This window comes from Physeter macrocephalus, chromosome 8 (assembly GCF_002837175.3).
Source record: "Physeter macrocephalus isolate SW-GA chromosome 8, ASM283717v5, whole genome shotgun sequence".
NCBI classification, from domain to species: Eukaryota; Metazoa; Chordata; class Mammalia; order Artiodactyla; family Physeteridae; genus Physeter; species Physeter macrocephalus.
Window position 1 is genome coordinate 39,054,344 of NC_041221.1, and position 16,972 is coordinate 39,071,315.

The 16,972-nt window shown below is 40.6% G+C and overlaps 1 protein-coding gene across 1 annotated transcript; it reads right to left on the reverse strand.

Annotated features, from left to right (window-relative positions):
• Positions 1 to 9,613: 9,613 nt before the first annotated feature.
• Positions 9,614 to 11,967, reverse strand: LOC102988429 (elongin-A-like). Its single transcript, XM_055086879.1, is given in 2 exon segments — positions 9,614 to 9,888; positions 9,891 to 11,967. Coding segments are annotated over 2 exon segments (2,325 nt in total). The 5' UTR covers positions 11,941 to 11,967.
• Between the last annotated feature and the right edge of the window lie 5,005 nt (positions 11,968 to 16,972).

Here is a 16,972-nt window from a genome sequence, read left to right on the forward strand (position 1 = left end):
ATGAAGATACTTGTATCATTAACATCAAAAATGGGTAAGAGTGTGGTACATTGGAAAAAAAAATCTTATGAGTCGTCAAGTAGGAGGCTTTAGCTAATCTTAGTAAAATAATTTTAATGAAGTAAGGAAGACACAACCTAAATTTCAATGGGTTGAAAGTGAAGAAGAGGTGATAAGCTGGAGAAACGAACACAGACTATTCTTTCCAGAATTTTAAATATGAAGGAAAAAGAAAGGTAATAATAAGAGCAGGATACTAGATGGATCAAAGAAAAATAAGCATAATAGGAGATAGATTAATTTCTTATAGAATGAAGAGGGGATATGATACCAAATTCAGGTAGTGGTTTAAATAGCTTTGTCTTAGGTGAGATTCCCTAGAAGTAGAACATATGATACATATTTATGTGCAAGTGATTTATTAGGGAAACATATAAGGGAGGAAAAGAAGCAAGAGGGGAGAAGTCAAAGTTGTGATTTCAAGTGCAGTCCCAGCGCTATCCTAATTCTGCAGGAACTTCTAGAATAAAAAGGACAATAAGAATTTTTTCTTACTCCAGGAAGGAGAGCTGGACTTTTCATTCTCTTGTATCAGTGAATCCTTGGCTAAGCATACCCTAAGGCTATATAAACTTGTGGGGAAAGCATTTCTAGTAGTCCAAGGGCTTTCAGAAGCCCTTGTTAGGAGCAAAGCATATGGAGGCTGGGACAAGAACACATAAAGGTAAAGGGAATCTGAAGGACCTTATTTGCAGAAGACTGATGGTGACAGCTACACATTTGGATAGGAGTTTGATATTTTTTCCTTTGATACAGGAGACAAAGGTAGAGTTCGGCATACATAAGTTTCCTGGTGGCGCAAGAGTTTAACACAGTACATTTCTGATGGCTTCTGTTTATTCAAGGAAGTAGGGTATGACTTTAACCATGGGAGCAAGCGTAGCTAAGTGTTTTGTTTTGGGTTTTTTTGGTGTGTGTTTTTTTTAATTTAGACATGGAATTTTCCTTCCTTTTCATATAACTTATCTAATTAAAATATTCATCTTGGTAGTTACCACAAAAAGTAACATAGAAAATTGTATTTACATTTTGGGACCAAAATACAAATGAAGAGCAAGATAATACCTTGCTCCTTTCCCTCCCACTTCCCGGAAAGAAAGGAAAAGCCCCAAAGAAACTGATCATTACACCAAGGATCACAAAGGTGTTAATTTGCAATTCGGTGATTTGTATGTAGTGTAGCACAGAAAAAAAAAAATTGCACAAGTTTTCACAAGTGAGACCAAAGGTTCAACATCATCCTGTGTCTGCTCTGCAGGCATATCAATAACCCAGGAGAGGCGGTAGTTTAGAAACTCAGTTTTTCCTCTTCCCTCTTCTTACCAAGTCACATCCCTGATGCAGACAGTCTTGGAGGGGGAGAGGGAAAGATCTGGCTCTATGCAAACAGGGGTGATCCAAAGATGGATAGTGATGTTGGGATGTGTCTTTTCTTCCCTCCCTGCCCAAAGACTCCTAATAAAGGAAATTAAATCATACACAACTGTATCAAATATGAAAAACTGGTTTCAATGGTAAAGACCTGAACACACAGGTAAGAGACAAATTCAAGGCGTGGACACCTAGAGGAAGCTATTCTAGGCAACAGGTGTCTGGCACCTGACCCAGACGCTCATTTGGTTTTAGATAAGAGGCTTTCTAATATCACATTTGGGGAGCAGGCTGGGGGACTGGTGGAAATGGTAATACAAACAATCAAGAGAAAGAATGCTTTACCCAATTCAAAAATACAGCAAATTAAAACCCAGCAATACTTGTGTCCCTCAGGTACCCTGCACAGCAACGCACACCGAACCATGCTTCTGCTGCACAGACTTCTTGCTGCGTCGCTGTGCAATCTTCAGGGTTAGCCTAACTGAGGTCTCCAGGATGGTTAAAAACAGTGGGCTCCATATTCTGGGCTTTGAGTGAGCTTGTCAAAGGGACTGGTAACTGCCAAGCTCCATGGGCTATCACACTAACCACGCCCTCAATCTGCTTCTCAGGTTTGTTGAGGATGGGCTTCTCAAATTTACAGTATCTACTTCTACCTGGGTCACAACCAAGTGGGTTCCTACTAGATCAGTGTCCTTCAACAGCCAAGAAGGACACTGACACTGTCCTCCTAGTTCTGCTTTTTCCCCCTATGTCAACTCGAAAGTGAGATACTCCCTTCCCAAGACTGGTGGATGTCCTTGTGGCTCCCCCATCCTGATGCTACAGCTCAGACCCTTTCCTTAAACTGGCCCTTACCTCCAAATTCTGGTTTAAAGATTCAAAAAGTAGAGAGAGTTTCAAGCTGCTAAGTTCTCCACGAAACGTAGCAAATTGTTGTGCTCTTTCAATCACATGATCTTACCTTTTAAAGAAAGGCAAAAACAAAACCAATTTCCCACACAGCATTACCTTTTAAAACCATTCACTTCTAGTAGCAATTCACAGGGACTAAAAGATTACAGTGCTGGATTTTAAAACTCTCAAGTTGTATTTGGGGGCCTACAGAAAGCCCTGCCATGTGTTTGTGTCTTGCCCCATGCCAGTGGGGAGAAGGAAAAATAGGGGAGGAAAAAAACCCTAAAGTTTTGAATTAGAAACTGGAAATTATAAAAATACTGGAGTTCTGTGCCCTCTAGTGAGCCTCAAAAACAGTGGGACCTGGCAAAAAGGCTGGGGGGAAAGACTCTAGAACTTCCCTTAATAAATAATTCCCTGAATGAGTAGGAAAGAGATGCACCTGCACAGGACCTCAAAGCAACTGAGGGTCTCAGAGGTGGGGGGTGTCTGACCTGAACACTTCCTGTCACCACGCCGGGGCTCCCCCTCCAGGACAGGCAGCCCAGGACCCATTCCTCGCTCTACGTGCAGCACGTGCCACACAGGCTCTGGGGACACCCAGTCCTCTCTCTGGGCCAGAGTCTACTCAGGAGAGATGAACTGGGACAGGGGAAAGGCTTTCAATAGGCTTTTGTCTAACAAAGAACCCTAAAAATAAAAGGCTAAGTGTGTGGTAGAGGACCGGAAAAAAACAAAACAAAACAAAAAAAAAACCAAAAAACAAAACCTGGGGGTGATATAAATACAATCTGGACATTTGGATAGGAGTTTGATATTTTTTCCTTTGATACAGGAGACAAAGGTAGAGTTCGGCATACATAAGTTTCCTGGTGGCGCAAGAGTTTAACACAGTACATTTCTGATGGCTTCTGTTTATTCAAGGAAGTAGGGTATGACTTTAACCATGGGAGCAAGCGTAGCTAAGTGTTTTGTTTTGGGTTTTTTTGGTGTGTGTTTTTTTTAATTTAGACATGGAATTTTCCTTCCTTTTCATATAACTTATCTAATTAAAATATTCATCTTGGTAGTTACCACAAAAAGTAACATAGAAAATTGTATTTACATTTTGGGACCAAAATACAAATGAAGAGCAAGATAATACCTTGCTCCTTTCCCTCCCACTTCCCGGAAAGAAAGGAAAAGCCCCAAAGAAACTGATCATTACACCAAGGATCACAAAGGTGTTAATTTGCAATTCGGTGATTTGTATGTAGTGTAGCACAGAAAAAAAAGATTGCACAAGTTTTCACAAATGAGACCAAAGGTTCAACATCATCCTGTGTCTGCTCTGCAGGCATATCAATAACCCAGGAGAGGCGGTAGTTTAGAAACTCAGATTTTCCTCTTCCCTCTTCTTACCAAGTCACATCCCTGATGCAGACAGTCTTGGAGGGGGAGAGGGAAAGATCTGGCTCTATGCAAACAGGGATGATCCAAAGATGGATAGTGATGTTGGGATGTGTCTTTTCTTCCCTCCCTGCCCAAAGACTCCTAATAAAGGAAATTAAATCATACACAACTGTATCAAATATGAAAAACTGGTTTCAATGGTAGAGACTTGAACACACAGGTAAGAGACAAATTCAAGGCGTGGACACCTAGAGGAAGCTATTCTAGGCAACAGGTGTCTGGCATCTGACCCAGACGCTCATTTGGTTTTAGATAAGAGGCTTTCTAATATCACATTTGGGGAGCAGGCTGGGGGACTGGTGGAAATGGTAATACAAACAATCAAGAGAAAGAATGCTTTACCCAATTCAAAAATACAGCAAATTAAAACCCAGCAATACTTGTGTCCCTCAGGTACCCTGCACAGCAACGCACACCGAACCATGCTTCTGCTGCACAGACTTCTTGCTGCGTCGCTGTGCAATCTTCAGGGTTAGCCTAACTGAGGTCTCCAGGATGGTTAAAAACAGTGGGCTCCATATTCTGGGCTTTGAGTGAGCTTGTCAAAGGGACTGGTAACTGCCAAGCGCCATGGGCTATCACACTAACCACGCCCTCAATCTTCTTCTCAGGTTTGTTGAGGATGGGCTTCTCAAATTTACAGTATCTACTTCTACCTGGGTCACAACCAAGTGGGTTCCTACTAGATCAGTGTCCTTCAACAGCCAAGAAGGACACTGACACTGTCCTCCTAGTTCTGCTTTTTCCCCCTATGTCAACTCGAAAGTGAGATACTCCCTTCCCAAGACTGGTGGATGTCCTTGTGGCTCCCCCATCCTGATGCTACAGCTCAGACCCTTTCCTTAAACTGGCCCTTACCTCCAAATTCTGGTTTAAAGATTCAAAAAGTAGAGAGAGTTTCAAGCTGCTAAGTTCTCCACGAAACGTAGCAAATTGTTGTGCTCTTTCAATCACATGATCTTACCTTTTAAAGAAAGGCAAAAACAAAACCAATTTCCCACACAGCATTACCTTTTAAAACCATTCACTTCTAGTAGCAATTCACAGGGACTAAGAGATTACAGTGCTGGATTTTAAAACTCTAAAGTTGTATTTGGGGGCCTACAGAAAGCCCTGCCATGTGTTTGTGTCTTGCCCCATGCCAGTGGGGAGAAGGAAAAATAGGGGAGGAAAAAAACCCTAAAGTTTTGAATTAGAAACTGGAAATTATAAAAATACTGGAGTTCTGTGCCCTCTAGTGAGCCTCAAAAACAGTGGGACCCGGCAAAAAGGCTGGGGGGAAAGACTCTACAAGTTCCCTTAATAAATAATTCCCTGAATGAGTAGGCAAGAGATGCACCTGCACAGGACCTCAAAGCAACTGAGGGTCTCAGAGGTGGGGGTGTCTGACCTGAACACTTCCTGTCACCACGCCGGGGCTCCCCTCTAGGACAGGCAGCCCAGGGCCCACTCCTCGCTCTCCGTGCAGCACGTGCCACACAGGCTCTGGGGACACCCAGTCCTCTCTCTGGGCCAGAGTCTACTCAGGAGAGATGAACTGGGACAGGGGAAAGGCTTTCAATAGGCTTTTGTCTAACAAAGAACCCTAAAAATAAAAGGCTAAGTGTGTGGTAGAGGACCGGAAAAAAACAAAACAAAACAAAAAAAAAAACCAAAAAATAAAACCTGGGTACATAGATGCCACAATTTAAATACAATTGTTTTTCCACAATGCTTTCCATTTAATGACTTCTACCATTTACATATCAATTCAAGAATAGATTTTCCCTATCCCGCCCTAGGCTACAATTTTAACCTGCATTGGTGGGCATTTTAATCAAATGTTTCTCTGTGCTTAATATTTGCATTCCCCAGTTCTGCCATTTCAGAGAAGACATTTAGCCTCAGTCAGTATGCTTTAATAGTAGATATCCATAGGTTTTAAACTGACATAGTATTTTAACTCAACTATCATAGGATTCCTTTTTACTCAATTGCTATGGTAGATAAAAGAAACAGCATTGGGAAGACATGCTAAGAAACTGGGACCTGTGCAGAGCTGCTGTGAAAGTTATTTAGGGCACGTAGATTATCTGCGTATCTGGATTTCAAGGAAGACATGATAGAGCTAGTGGCATACTTGGGGAAAGGAAAAATAAAAATGTAGTAAGATTGGGCACTTAATAGGGAAAAGTGGTCATTTCTCACAGTCAAGGTAAAAGTTTAGAGTATTACAAAATGAGATTTTAACTCTCCAAAACACTGATTGATTTGCACTTGGACTTAGGTGAAGTTAATTATATCTACTCCAAATTTTACTTTCCTATTTAGGTAGATTATGGTCTCAACCTGAGTTTATAGGTGGGAGAAAGATGCCACAGATAATTTCCACAAGTGATATAAGATTCAGCAAAATTCTCATGTCTTACAAACAAAACTTCCCTTATCCCAACAGATTGGGTTATGTTTGTTTATTATTTGCTTGTATAGCACACTGTTTATATTATTATTATTTTCTATTGCCTGGCATATTATGTAGTCCATAGAGATCTTAATAAATATTTATTGAATAAATGCATGAATGAAGATACTTGTATCATTAACATCAAAAATGGGTAAGAGTGTGGTACATTGGAAAAAAAAATCTTATGAGTCGTCAAGTAGGAGGCTTTAGCTAATCTTAGTAAAATAATTTTAATGAAGTAAGGAAGACACAACCTAAATTTCAATGGGTTGAAAGTGAAGAAGAGGTGATAAGCTGGAGAAACGAACACAGACTATTCTTTCCAGAATTTTAAATATGAAGGAAAAAGAAAGGTAATAATAAGAGCAGGATACTAGATGGATCAAAGAAAAATAAGCATAATAGGAGATAGATTAATTTCTTATAGAATGAAGAGGGGATATGATACCAAATTCAGGTAGTGGTTTAAATAGCTTTGTCTTAGGTGAGATTCCCTAGAAGTAGAACATATGATACATATTTATGTGCAAGTGATTTATTAGGGAAACATATAAGGGAGGAAAAGAAGCAAGAGGGGAGAAGTCAAAGTTGTGATTTCAAGTGCAGTCCCAGCGCTATCCTAATTCTGCAGGAACTTCTAGAATAAAAAGGACAATAAGAATTTTTTCTTACTCCAGGAAGGAGAGCTGGACTTTTCATTCTCTTGTATCAGTGAATCCTTGGCTAAGCATACCCTAAGGCTATATAAACTTGTGGGGAAAGCATTTCTAGTAGTCCAAGGGCTTTCAGAAGCCCTTGTTAGGAGCAAAGCATATGGAGGCTGGGACAAGAACACATAAAGGTAAAGGGAATCTGAAGGACCTTATTTGCAGAAGACTGATGGTGACAGCTACACATTTGGATAGGAGTTTGATATTTTTTCCTTTGATACAGGAGACAAAGGTAGAGTTCGGCATACATAAGTTTCCTGGTGGCGCAAGAGTTTAACACAGTACATTTCTGATGGCTTCTGTTTATTCAAGGAAGTAGGGTATGACTTTAACCATGGGAGCAAGCGTAGCTAAGTGTTTTGTTTTGGGTTTTTTTGGTGTGTGTTTTTTTTAATTTAGACATGGAATTTTCCTTCCTTTTCATATAACTTATCTAATTAAAATATTCATCTTGGTAGTTACCACAAAAAGTAACATAGAAAATTGTATTTACATTTTGGGACCAAAATACAAATGAAGAGCAAGATAATACCTTGCTCCTTTCCCTCCCACTTCCCGGAAAGAAAGGAAAAGCCCCAAAGAAACTGATCATTACACCAAGGATCACAAAGGTGTTAATTTGCAATTCGGTGATTTGTATGTAGTGTAGCACAGAAAAAAAAGATTGCACAAGTTTTCACAAATGAGACCAAAGGTTCAACATCATCCTGTGTCTGCTCTGCAGGCATATCAATAACCCAGGAGAGGCGGTAGTTTAGAAACTCAGATTTTCCTCTTCCCTCTTCTTACCAAGTCACATCCCTGATGCAGACAGTCTTGGAGGGGGAGAGGGAAAGATCTGGCTCTATGCAAACAGGGATGATCCAAAGATGGATAGTGATGTTGGGATGTGTCTTTTCTTCCCTCCCTGCCCAAAGACTCCTAATAAAGGAAATTAAATCATACACAACTGTATCAAATATGAAAAACTGGTTTCAATGGTAGAGACTTGAACACACAGGTAAGAGACAAATTCAAGGCGTGGACACCTAGAGGAAGCTATTCTAGGCAACAGGTGTCTGGCATCTGACCCAGACGCTCATTTGGTTTTAGATAAGAGGCTTTCTAATATCACATTTGGGGAGCAGGCTGGGGGACTGGTGGAAATGGTAATACAAACAATCAAGAGAAAGAATGCTTTACCCAATTCAAAAATACAGCAAATTAAAACCCAGCAATACTTGTGTCCCTCAGGTACCCTGCACAGCAACGCACACCGAACCATGCTTCTGCTGCACAGACTTCTTGCTGCGTCGCTGTGCAATCTTCAGGGTTAGCCTAACTGAGGTCTCCAGGATGGTTAAAAACAGTGGGCTCCATATTCTGGGCTTTGAGTGAGCTTGTCAAAGGGACTGGTAACTGCCAAGCGCCATGGGCTATCACACTAACCACGCCCTCAATCTTCTTCTCAGGTTTGTTGAGGATGGGCTTCTCAAATTTACAGTATCTACTTCTACCTGGGTCACAACCAAGTGGGTTCCTACTAGATCAGTGTCCTTCAACAGCCAAGAAGGACACTGACACTGTCCTCCTAGTTCTGCTTTTTCCCCCTATGTCAACTCGAAAGTGAGATACTCCCTTCCCAAGACTGGTGGATGTCCTTGTGGCTCCCCCATCCTGATGCTACAGCTCAGACCCTTTCCTTAAACTGGCCCTTACCTCCAAATTCTGGTTTAAAGATTCAAAAAGTAGAGAGAGTTTCAAGCTGCTAAGTTCTCCACGAAACGTAGCAAATTGTTGTGCTCTTTCAATCACATGATCTTACCTTTTAAAGAAAGGCAAAAACAAAACCTATTTCCAACGCAGCATTACCTTTAAAAACCATTCACTTCTAGTAGCAATTCACAGGGACTAAGAGATTACAGTGCTGGATTTTAAAACTCTAAAGTTGTATTTGGGGGCCTACAGAAAGCCCTGCCATGTGTTTGTGTCTTGCCCCATGCCAGTGGGGAGAAGGAAAAATAGGGGAGGAAAAAAACCCTAAAGTTTTGAATTAGAAACTGGAAATTATAAAAATACTGGAGTTCTGTGCCCTCTAGTGAGCCTCAAAAACAGTGGGACCTGGCAAAAAGGCTGGGGGGAAAGACTCTAGAACTTCCCTTAATAAATAATTCCCTGAATGAGTAGGAAAGAGATGCACCTGCACAGGACCTCAAAGCAACTGAGGGTCTCAGAGGTGGGGGGTGTCTGACCTGAACACTTCCTGTCACCACGCCGGGGCTCCCCCTCCAGGACAGGCAGCCCAGGACCCATTCCTCGCTCTACGTGCAGCACGTGCCACACAGGCTCTGGGGACACCCAGTCCTCTCTCTGGGCCAGAGTCTACTCAGGAGAGATGAACTGGGACAGGGGAAAGGCTTTCAATAGGCTTTTGTCTAACAAAGAACCCTAAAAATAAAAGGCTAAGTGTGTGGTAGAGGACCGGAAAAAAACAAAACAAAACAAAAAAAAACAAAAAACAAAACCTGGGGGTAATATAAATACAATCTGGGGGCAACATTTATTAATTAAAACTATGTCTTATAGTTTACAAAGAAGGTAATTAACAGCAAAGGGACAATTGACCTTAAAATCCTCCGTGCGCGTGAGGCTTCACATCTCCTCCCCGCAAATTTCATTTCCAAGCGAAGTCCTCAGTTTATGGTCGGGAGAATCTGTTCTTGAAAGCGTTAATCGTCCTGGCCAGCACTGGGGCAATCTGCTTCACAGTGGGTTTCCTAGGATCACAGGAAAAGGTGCTGCTGACCCCGGGTGCCGAGTGGGCGCTGCTGGTGCTCGGGCCGTCGCAGGCCGGCTCCTCGGGGCTGCCGCTAAAGCTGTTGCTGCCGCCGCCGCCCAAGCGGCTGCTTCCTGAGAGGTACGGCGCTGGCTTGATGCCGATTTGCTCAGGCACCGCTGCTCCTGCTGTTCCAACTTCTCCTGCCTCCCTCGAACATCACGAGGTGGCTTGGCCGCGGAGTTGACAAAGGCCATTTTTGCTTGTCGGCCTTTGGGCTTATTGGCGTGCGCAGATTGGATATTCTTTACGAGGACTCGCAGCCGCTGCTCTCGGGCATCATGAAGGCGCAGGTACATCTCCCGCCACGACTCATACTCTGCTGGCCTTTCACCCTTAAAGTCTCGGTGACAATGAACTTTCCATAACTGATCCGTTTCTTCAGTTAACACGTGATTGTATTCCTCTACGCGATATAACTGATCAGGTGTACACCTCTCCAAAACGGGTTCAAGAACAGAATATGGGAGGCCTCCCACTTCAAAGATTGAGTCAATGTTGTTTTTAAGCACCCGGATGCACTTCTCGTGCAAGGTCATCATTTTGGGGAGATAGGCACGCTTGGAACCAGAATAGACCTGCATCTTGGAATTCATTCTTCGTCCGGTGAATCCAGCGTCTTCCTCTTCCTGGGGTGAGGAGAGTGCTTTTCGCTTTGCTTGGAAGGCAGACATCAATTCAAGGGAAGGAAGTGGACGGTAATTGGCCTGTATCACAGGTGATGGAAGGTCTGGTGACACTGGCAGCACATCGCTGGGGACCTTTTTCAGCTGGGCTGAATGGGATCCAGCTGGCGGAAGCTTCTCTGACTTGTTTTCGTTCACCTTAGGTAATTTCTGAGCTGAGTCCAAGTTTTTACTAGTGCTTTTTGAATCATTTTTTTTAAATCCTTTTTCTCCGGGAGTCGTGGTTGAAGTTTTCACCATCTTTTTCTTTTTCTTCCGGGGCTGGTCATAGTTGAGGTATGACTCAAAAGACATGGTGTGCTGCTCGAATCCATCATCCATATCCGCCTCCTCAGCTCTAAGGAAGGAGCCCACTGACTTTCTATCTGAATGAGAAGGTGTTACTTTTCCTTCTTGAGTCTTTAGGTTGTTAGAAACCTTCTCTTTTGCCTTGGGCAACAGGTCTCCTGCCCCCTTGCCTATGTCTAAGCTTTCTAGACTCTGCTTGTTTTTGTCCGATTTGGTTTTCTCTGGGTCACTATATTTTGGTTTTTTAAGGTGGTTGTCTGATGCCACCTCCAAGGGGGCTAAAACCCTCTTGGTGCTGCCCTCTTTTTCCTTCTCTTTCTTGACAGCACTAGAGGGCGGTTTCTCCTTTGCACTGTGCCCTGAGGGTGGCCTCCGCCGGTTTTCCTCTTTGGAGATGGCCTTGTGTGATTTTTCTCTGCTCAAAGAAGACTTCTCATCTCCTTTAGAATTCACCGGACGTTTTTCTTTATGGGAAGATCTGTGCTCCTTGCTCTGACTCACGACCTCTTTTCCTTGGGCTTCACCCAGGTGTCGTTCTTGACTGACCCCCAGTCTGTTCTGAAAGGCATTACTGTGGCCTTTGCCAGCCTTCTGGTGTGAAGCAAAGGGCTCGTGGTCCCCCTCCAGGGATCTGTAATGGTCCACAGACATCTGATGAGGGCTGGCGGATGACAGTGGGGACTGAACATGGCCGTAAGCGGAAGATTCGTGGTCTGAAGAGTAAACTGGAGAAACTCTGTGGTGCCTCTTTCTCTCGTCTCTCCTCTCATGACTGTGAGATACTTTGTGAGGCCGCTCAAGCTCTGAGAGTTTCCTGTGTTTTTTCTGTCTGTTATCAGGACTACACGACTGGCTACCGGAGGCTTTCCAGCTTTCTGGGTAGTCCCCCTCTACCTCCTTCTCCTCCTTAAGGGCATCCCTGGGGCGCTTTTGAGAATTGCTCTTCTCAAAGTCCTGTTCATCAGGCTCAGTATTTCGTTGCACACGAGCCAACTTCTTCCACTGGGCCACGAGGTCCTTGGCAAAGCTTCCGACATGTTCATGTTTTCGCAAGCTATTTACCGTTTTCCCAACCCCGGTCTCCGCAAGGATGTCTAGTGTAATAGGCAAGGTGGAGAGTTTCTTCAGATATTTCAAGAGCTTCTTCGGGTCCGGGTTCGCGGCCAGGCGCGCCTGCAGCTTCTCCACAACTTGGAGGGCCGACTCCGCCGCCATCGCTGTCACTGGCGCAGCCTCATCACCGGAACTCAGCTAAGTGTTTTAAGAAGTTCATATGAAAGACTCAGACATTAGTGAAAAATAAAAGACGTATAGCTCTTTACATATACCTAGTGATATTCTTTAGTAAAATTACAAAAATTCCAGGGCTGATGTCTTACAGTAGAAAATTCAAGAGTAAGGCTTTGTCAATCTGCTAAGGCAGGATTCTCTTCATAGTGATATCACACTGAATAGAATTAGGAGATTGAGTCATAAAGGTACAGAATTCTAATCTGTTAATTTAGAATTAACAGATAATTCTAAACCCATAAAAAATATGGGTTACATGAATAAGACATCTTTTTTTGTCAGCATGTGTGTTGCATTTTCTCTTTGCTTCCATATATTTGAGTCATCAAGTCATAATTAGAAGGGCTTAAAGTAGTCAGATGGCTTTACAGGTGGGTTAGAATACTTGGCAGTTCTTGGTTGGATATTGCTAATGATTATGCTTGATAATCTCCTTTTACTCTTCTTCAGGGGTAACCAACCCTTTCTAAACTTCTGGTTTTCACCCCTTACTGATATTTATTAATACAATCAATTAGATTTCACTCAAATCCAACCCAGCAGGTGACATTCTGTCTCTTGGAGATTACTTTGAATAATTGCGTTATCACTTACTAATGTAGATTTGGAAGCTTAATTCTGACCACAATAATTAAAAGGAGAAACAGATTTAAAAGAAAGGAAAGCACTAGCAAAGTGAGAAAGGGTTGATGTAAGTTTCTAGAGGAGACAATTGGAGAGAGAACACAAGATTGGATTGTATTCTATTTACATTTGCAGGGTATTTCACAGGAATTTGACAGACATGATGAACATCATTTTCACTGAGAAAATTGGGGGCAATGTCATTTGATAAGTGTAGCAGAAATCAATGAAAGCTTGGAATTGTTTCTCTGAGGAATGTAAACAACTGGCACAAAAATGTGCAAGGATTATAAACTGAGTCAAGTTAAGGACTTTACTCAGGGATGTGCCTAGAGGCAGTAGTGAGCAGGCTTTGGATGCTGAGCAGGGCAGGAAAAACGAGTCTGCCTGGAAAAAGTCATCTGAAGTGCGGAAAGCTAGTTGAATAGGCAAATTCATGACCCTAGGAGAATGAAAATTGCCATTGAACAAAATAAATTTTGTGAGACTAGAATTTGAAATACAAGTGAAGTTTCTATAAGAGAACAGATGGGATAAAGTTGATGAATAGGGGACAATGATGAGACAGAAGCATATTAAAACAAGATTTCAGAGTTGGTAAAAGTATGAAAAAGGCTGTGTATTAACAATGGTTGCTTGAATTTATTAGAGAGGAAAATAATTGTTTTTTAAAAGTAGATGTTGTCATAAAGACCATGGGATATTACTAAGCAATAAAAAGGAAAAGACTACTGATATATGCGACAAGCTGTATGAATCTTGTCATACAGCTACATTTTGTCATACTACAAAAATATGCTAAGTGAAAACAGTCAACACTGTAAGGTTACATACATATTCCATTGAATTGACACAATTATAGAAACAGAGAATAAAATCCTTGTTGCCAGGGATTAAAGACAGGGGTAAAGGGTGAGGAAGCTTGGAAGAAAGTGGATCTGGCTAAAATAGGGAAATATGAAGGATCCCTATAGTGGTGGAAATGTTCAGTATCCAGAATTTTTCAATGTTAATATCCAGTTTGTGATGTTGGACTGTAATTTTGCAAAATATCACTACTGGGGGGAAAATAGTAAAGGGTATATTGTGATTGTTCTCTATTATTCTTGCAACTGCATATTAACCTACAAATATCTCAAAAATAATAAAAAGGTTAATGTTAGACTTTTTAATTTTTCATCCACATGAATAATAAATTAGTTAGTGTAAAGAATGTGAGTGTTAGGTAAGTAATTCTTTAATTAAACACAGGCTAGTGATCCAGATTTGGGAGACTAGTGTAATCAAGCAAATAGAGCATCGTTGCTTGAAGATATTTGAATATAGATGAAAAACAATCAGTTTTCAATGCCCATGGATAAGCTAGAAGCATACCAACCATTTTCTTGGTCTTATTACCTAGTATGAAAAATCACAGAAAAAGCAATATTGTTTACTCCTGACTACTTCAAGAAAATTTATATTATGCTAAGAGAGCTAGCAGTCAGTAAGGAAATCATTGGAGGCAATGCTCACAAACGAAATGAAGGAATAGCTTTATTGAAAGGATGTCCAAAAGACAGAGCAGAAGAGTTTGAGAAACAAACCAATTATGGAAGTTTTGTTTCAGAGAATGAAGGTAAGACATGGTAAAAGAGAAGGGATTGTATGAGGCTGACTGTATAGAAAAGTATATGGGCATTTCATCAAAAACGTCTGATTACATCAGTCCTAAACCCTACAGAAATTTTCAGCTTCTGCCAAACTTGCAATGATGAAGAAAACTGACTGATTGAGATAAGCCAGAATTATAGTAAAAACAGTATTATAATCAGAGATTAGTAAAGTGTTTCTTATGATGTAAAATGAGTCATCAAAATGCAAGGGAATTAGAGGATTGGTATGTAGATTATAGGGCCATCTGCTGAAAAGTATAGATTTATTTTCTTTGTCATAGATGCATATGCTTCTTGAAATTTGCCATGGCAATACATCTGAAATTTTTATCTAACTGCATGAGCGTGGGCGCGCACACACACACACACACATTTCCAGATAATGAGAATGCCTTTGCCCTTAAAATGAAGTATCTTCCCCCTTAAAAATTAATGGTTCATCCATTTGGCCCTCTGTCTCTATAATTTGAAACAGTTTTCGTAATTAAGATGACCAAGATGGAAAAGTTGATAAAAATAGTTGTATAACATTAAAAGAACAAACATTTTAATAATGGGTATATTAAGCTGTAATTCACAATATAAAGATTATTGTGCATATTTGTATAGGCTAATATGCATTTTACACACACATTCAGTTTTCAAATTTGATCTATACACATGGGCATACAAGTTGTTATTTTTCAATTTTGGTCTTTGAACCAGCCATTATCATGCCAAAGTGAAAACAAAAGTTTTACCCTTCAAGAAAGTCAGGAAAATCAGATTTTCTGTCACAGATTTCTGTAATTCCTCTCACCATATGTACAATATTTACACAAAATGATTTTCTGATTCAAAAAGACGGGTTCTGTTTGCTTCCTTCTTGTTGCTGGAATGGGGATTCAAGCATGGTGCCTTTGAGCAACTCCTCTGTTGCTACAGTAAGTGATCATACAATATCATATACTGTTGCCTCAGGCAATCCTGGAAGTCTATGTAGAGTGACCCAGAGAGTTTGAAGTTCTCCCCTGCTTTCTTTTTTTTTTTTTTTTGACCCAGAGAGTTTGAAGTTCTCCCCTGCTTTCTTTTTTTTTTTTTTTTTTTTTTGCGGTATGCGGGCCTTTCACTGTTGTGGCCTCTCGCGTGGCGGAGCACAGGCTCCGGACGCACAGGTCTCAGTGGCCATGGCTCACGGGCTCAGCCGCTCCGCGGCATGTGGGATCTGCCCGGACCGGGGCACGAACCCGTGTCCCCTGCATCGGCAGACGGACTCTCAACCACTGCGCCACTCGGGAAGCCCATCCTGCTTTCTGTTTCTGCCACTTCTGGTGTTTGAAATTTCTATTATTGCTCAATGCAGACACCTGCACTGATGACAACTCCAGAACAAGTGATCCCTTGGCAAAATTCGTGTTTGAGGTTACAGCATTTTTGGTTCACTTATATGACTTCTGGATATTTAAGTAAATTTTTATCAAGAAAGACACTGAATTTTAAAAGGGGTGAATGAAAATCCATTTTCTATGTTTAGAAGTGGTAAACTATATTTTCTGCCAATGTGTTCCTTCGTGGTTAAAAAAGTTTTTCTCAGAGTGGTTAATGGTGTAAACCTGTTTATCCCATGACAGATATGCACCTGGTTATCTTGCTCAAAGAAGATAAACATCTGCTATACCCCAAAGTCATAAATATGTTGGAAAATACCACAGTAATTGGGACTATGTTAGTAAGGATCAGTATCTAAACAACTGATATTGCTGTATTTATTAGAATATTTGTAGTGATTGTGTAAATCTGTAAGTCAACAAGGTTTAGTTGTTGCTGTTATTTTTTCCTTAAAAATTATATCTAGTAGTTTTATACAATATATAATGTTGACCTAAGGTATGAAAAATTATAAGAACAGCAATTTGAAAATTGCAAGGAAAGCAACTTTTGAAATATATCATTTTGATGGAGTATATTCGTTTGTAGAAAGCAAAGCAGAAATGCAGATGTGTCTTTTCATGCCTGTCATTTCCATCCCATGTTACGCTTCACCTATATTTTGCTATCCCTTTTACATTCAATCTCTAGAGAAGTATATTTGGTGAACAATAACTATTATTTTTATTCTTCCCTCATGTGTCCAACTTTGCCTGACCCTTTAAATTTTTGCAGCCTCATGTCTTAAGTTCTTTATAGATTATTCACAAATATTGTTCAGTGAATATTTTAGATGAGGGTAATGTCCAAGGTGACCTTCAATTTCAAATATAAAATTCAATTAGTAATTTTTTATAGGGAAGCTAAACATTTGGTTTAGATTCCATACTTGTTTTAAGAACCACCTATATGAAATTTACTGAAATTTCTTCAACTCTAAATCTTAACTTTCACATGGTAAAACTAAATTAAGAAATCTAAATCAATATTATGTAATGCTTATACCTATTCAACCATGACACGATATAATTTACAGCTGTAAGTCAAAAGTTAAATTTTCATTCTTAATTCTAGTACTATGTCTTAGAATATTAAGAGTGATCATTAAAAACTTGAACTTTGCTTCCAAAATAGCTAATAATAATTTCATGCTAATATGATGTTTTAGTATATTATTATATCACGGATTGTTTTTATTTCTTAAATTACTATGTACAATTTTTGTTCTGTTGCACAATACGCTCCTAAATGAGATAAAAATTCCATCTAAA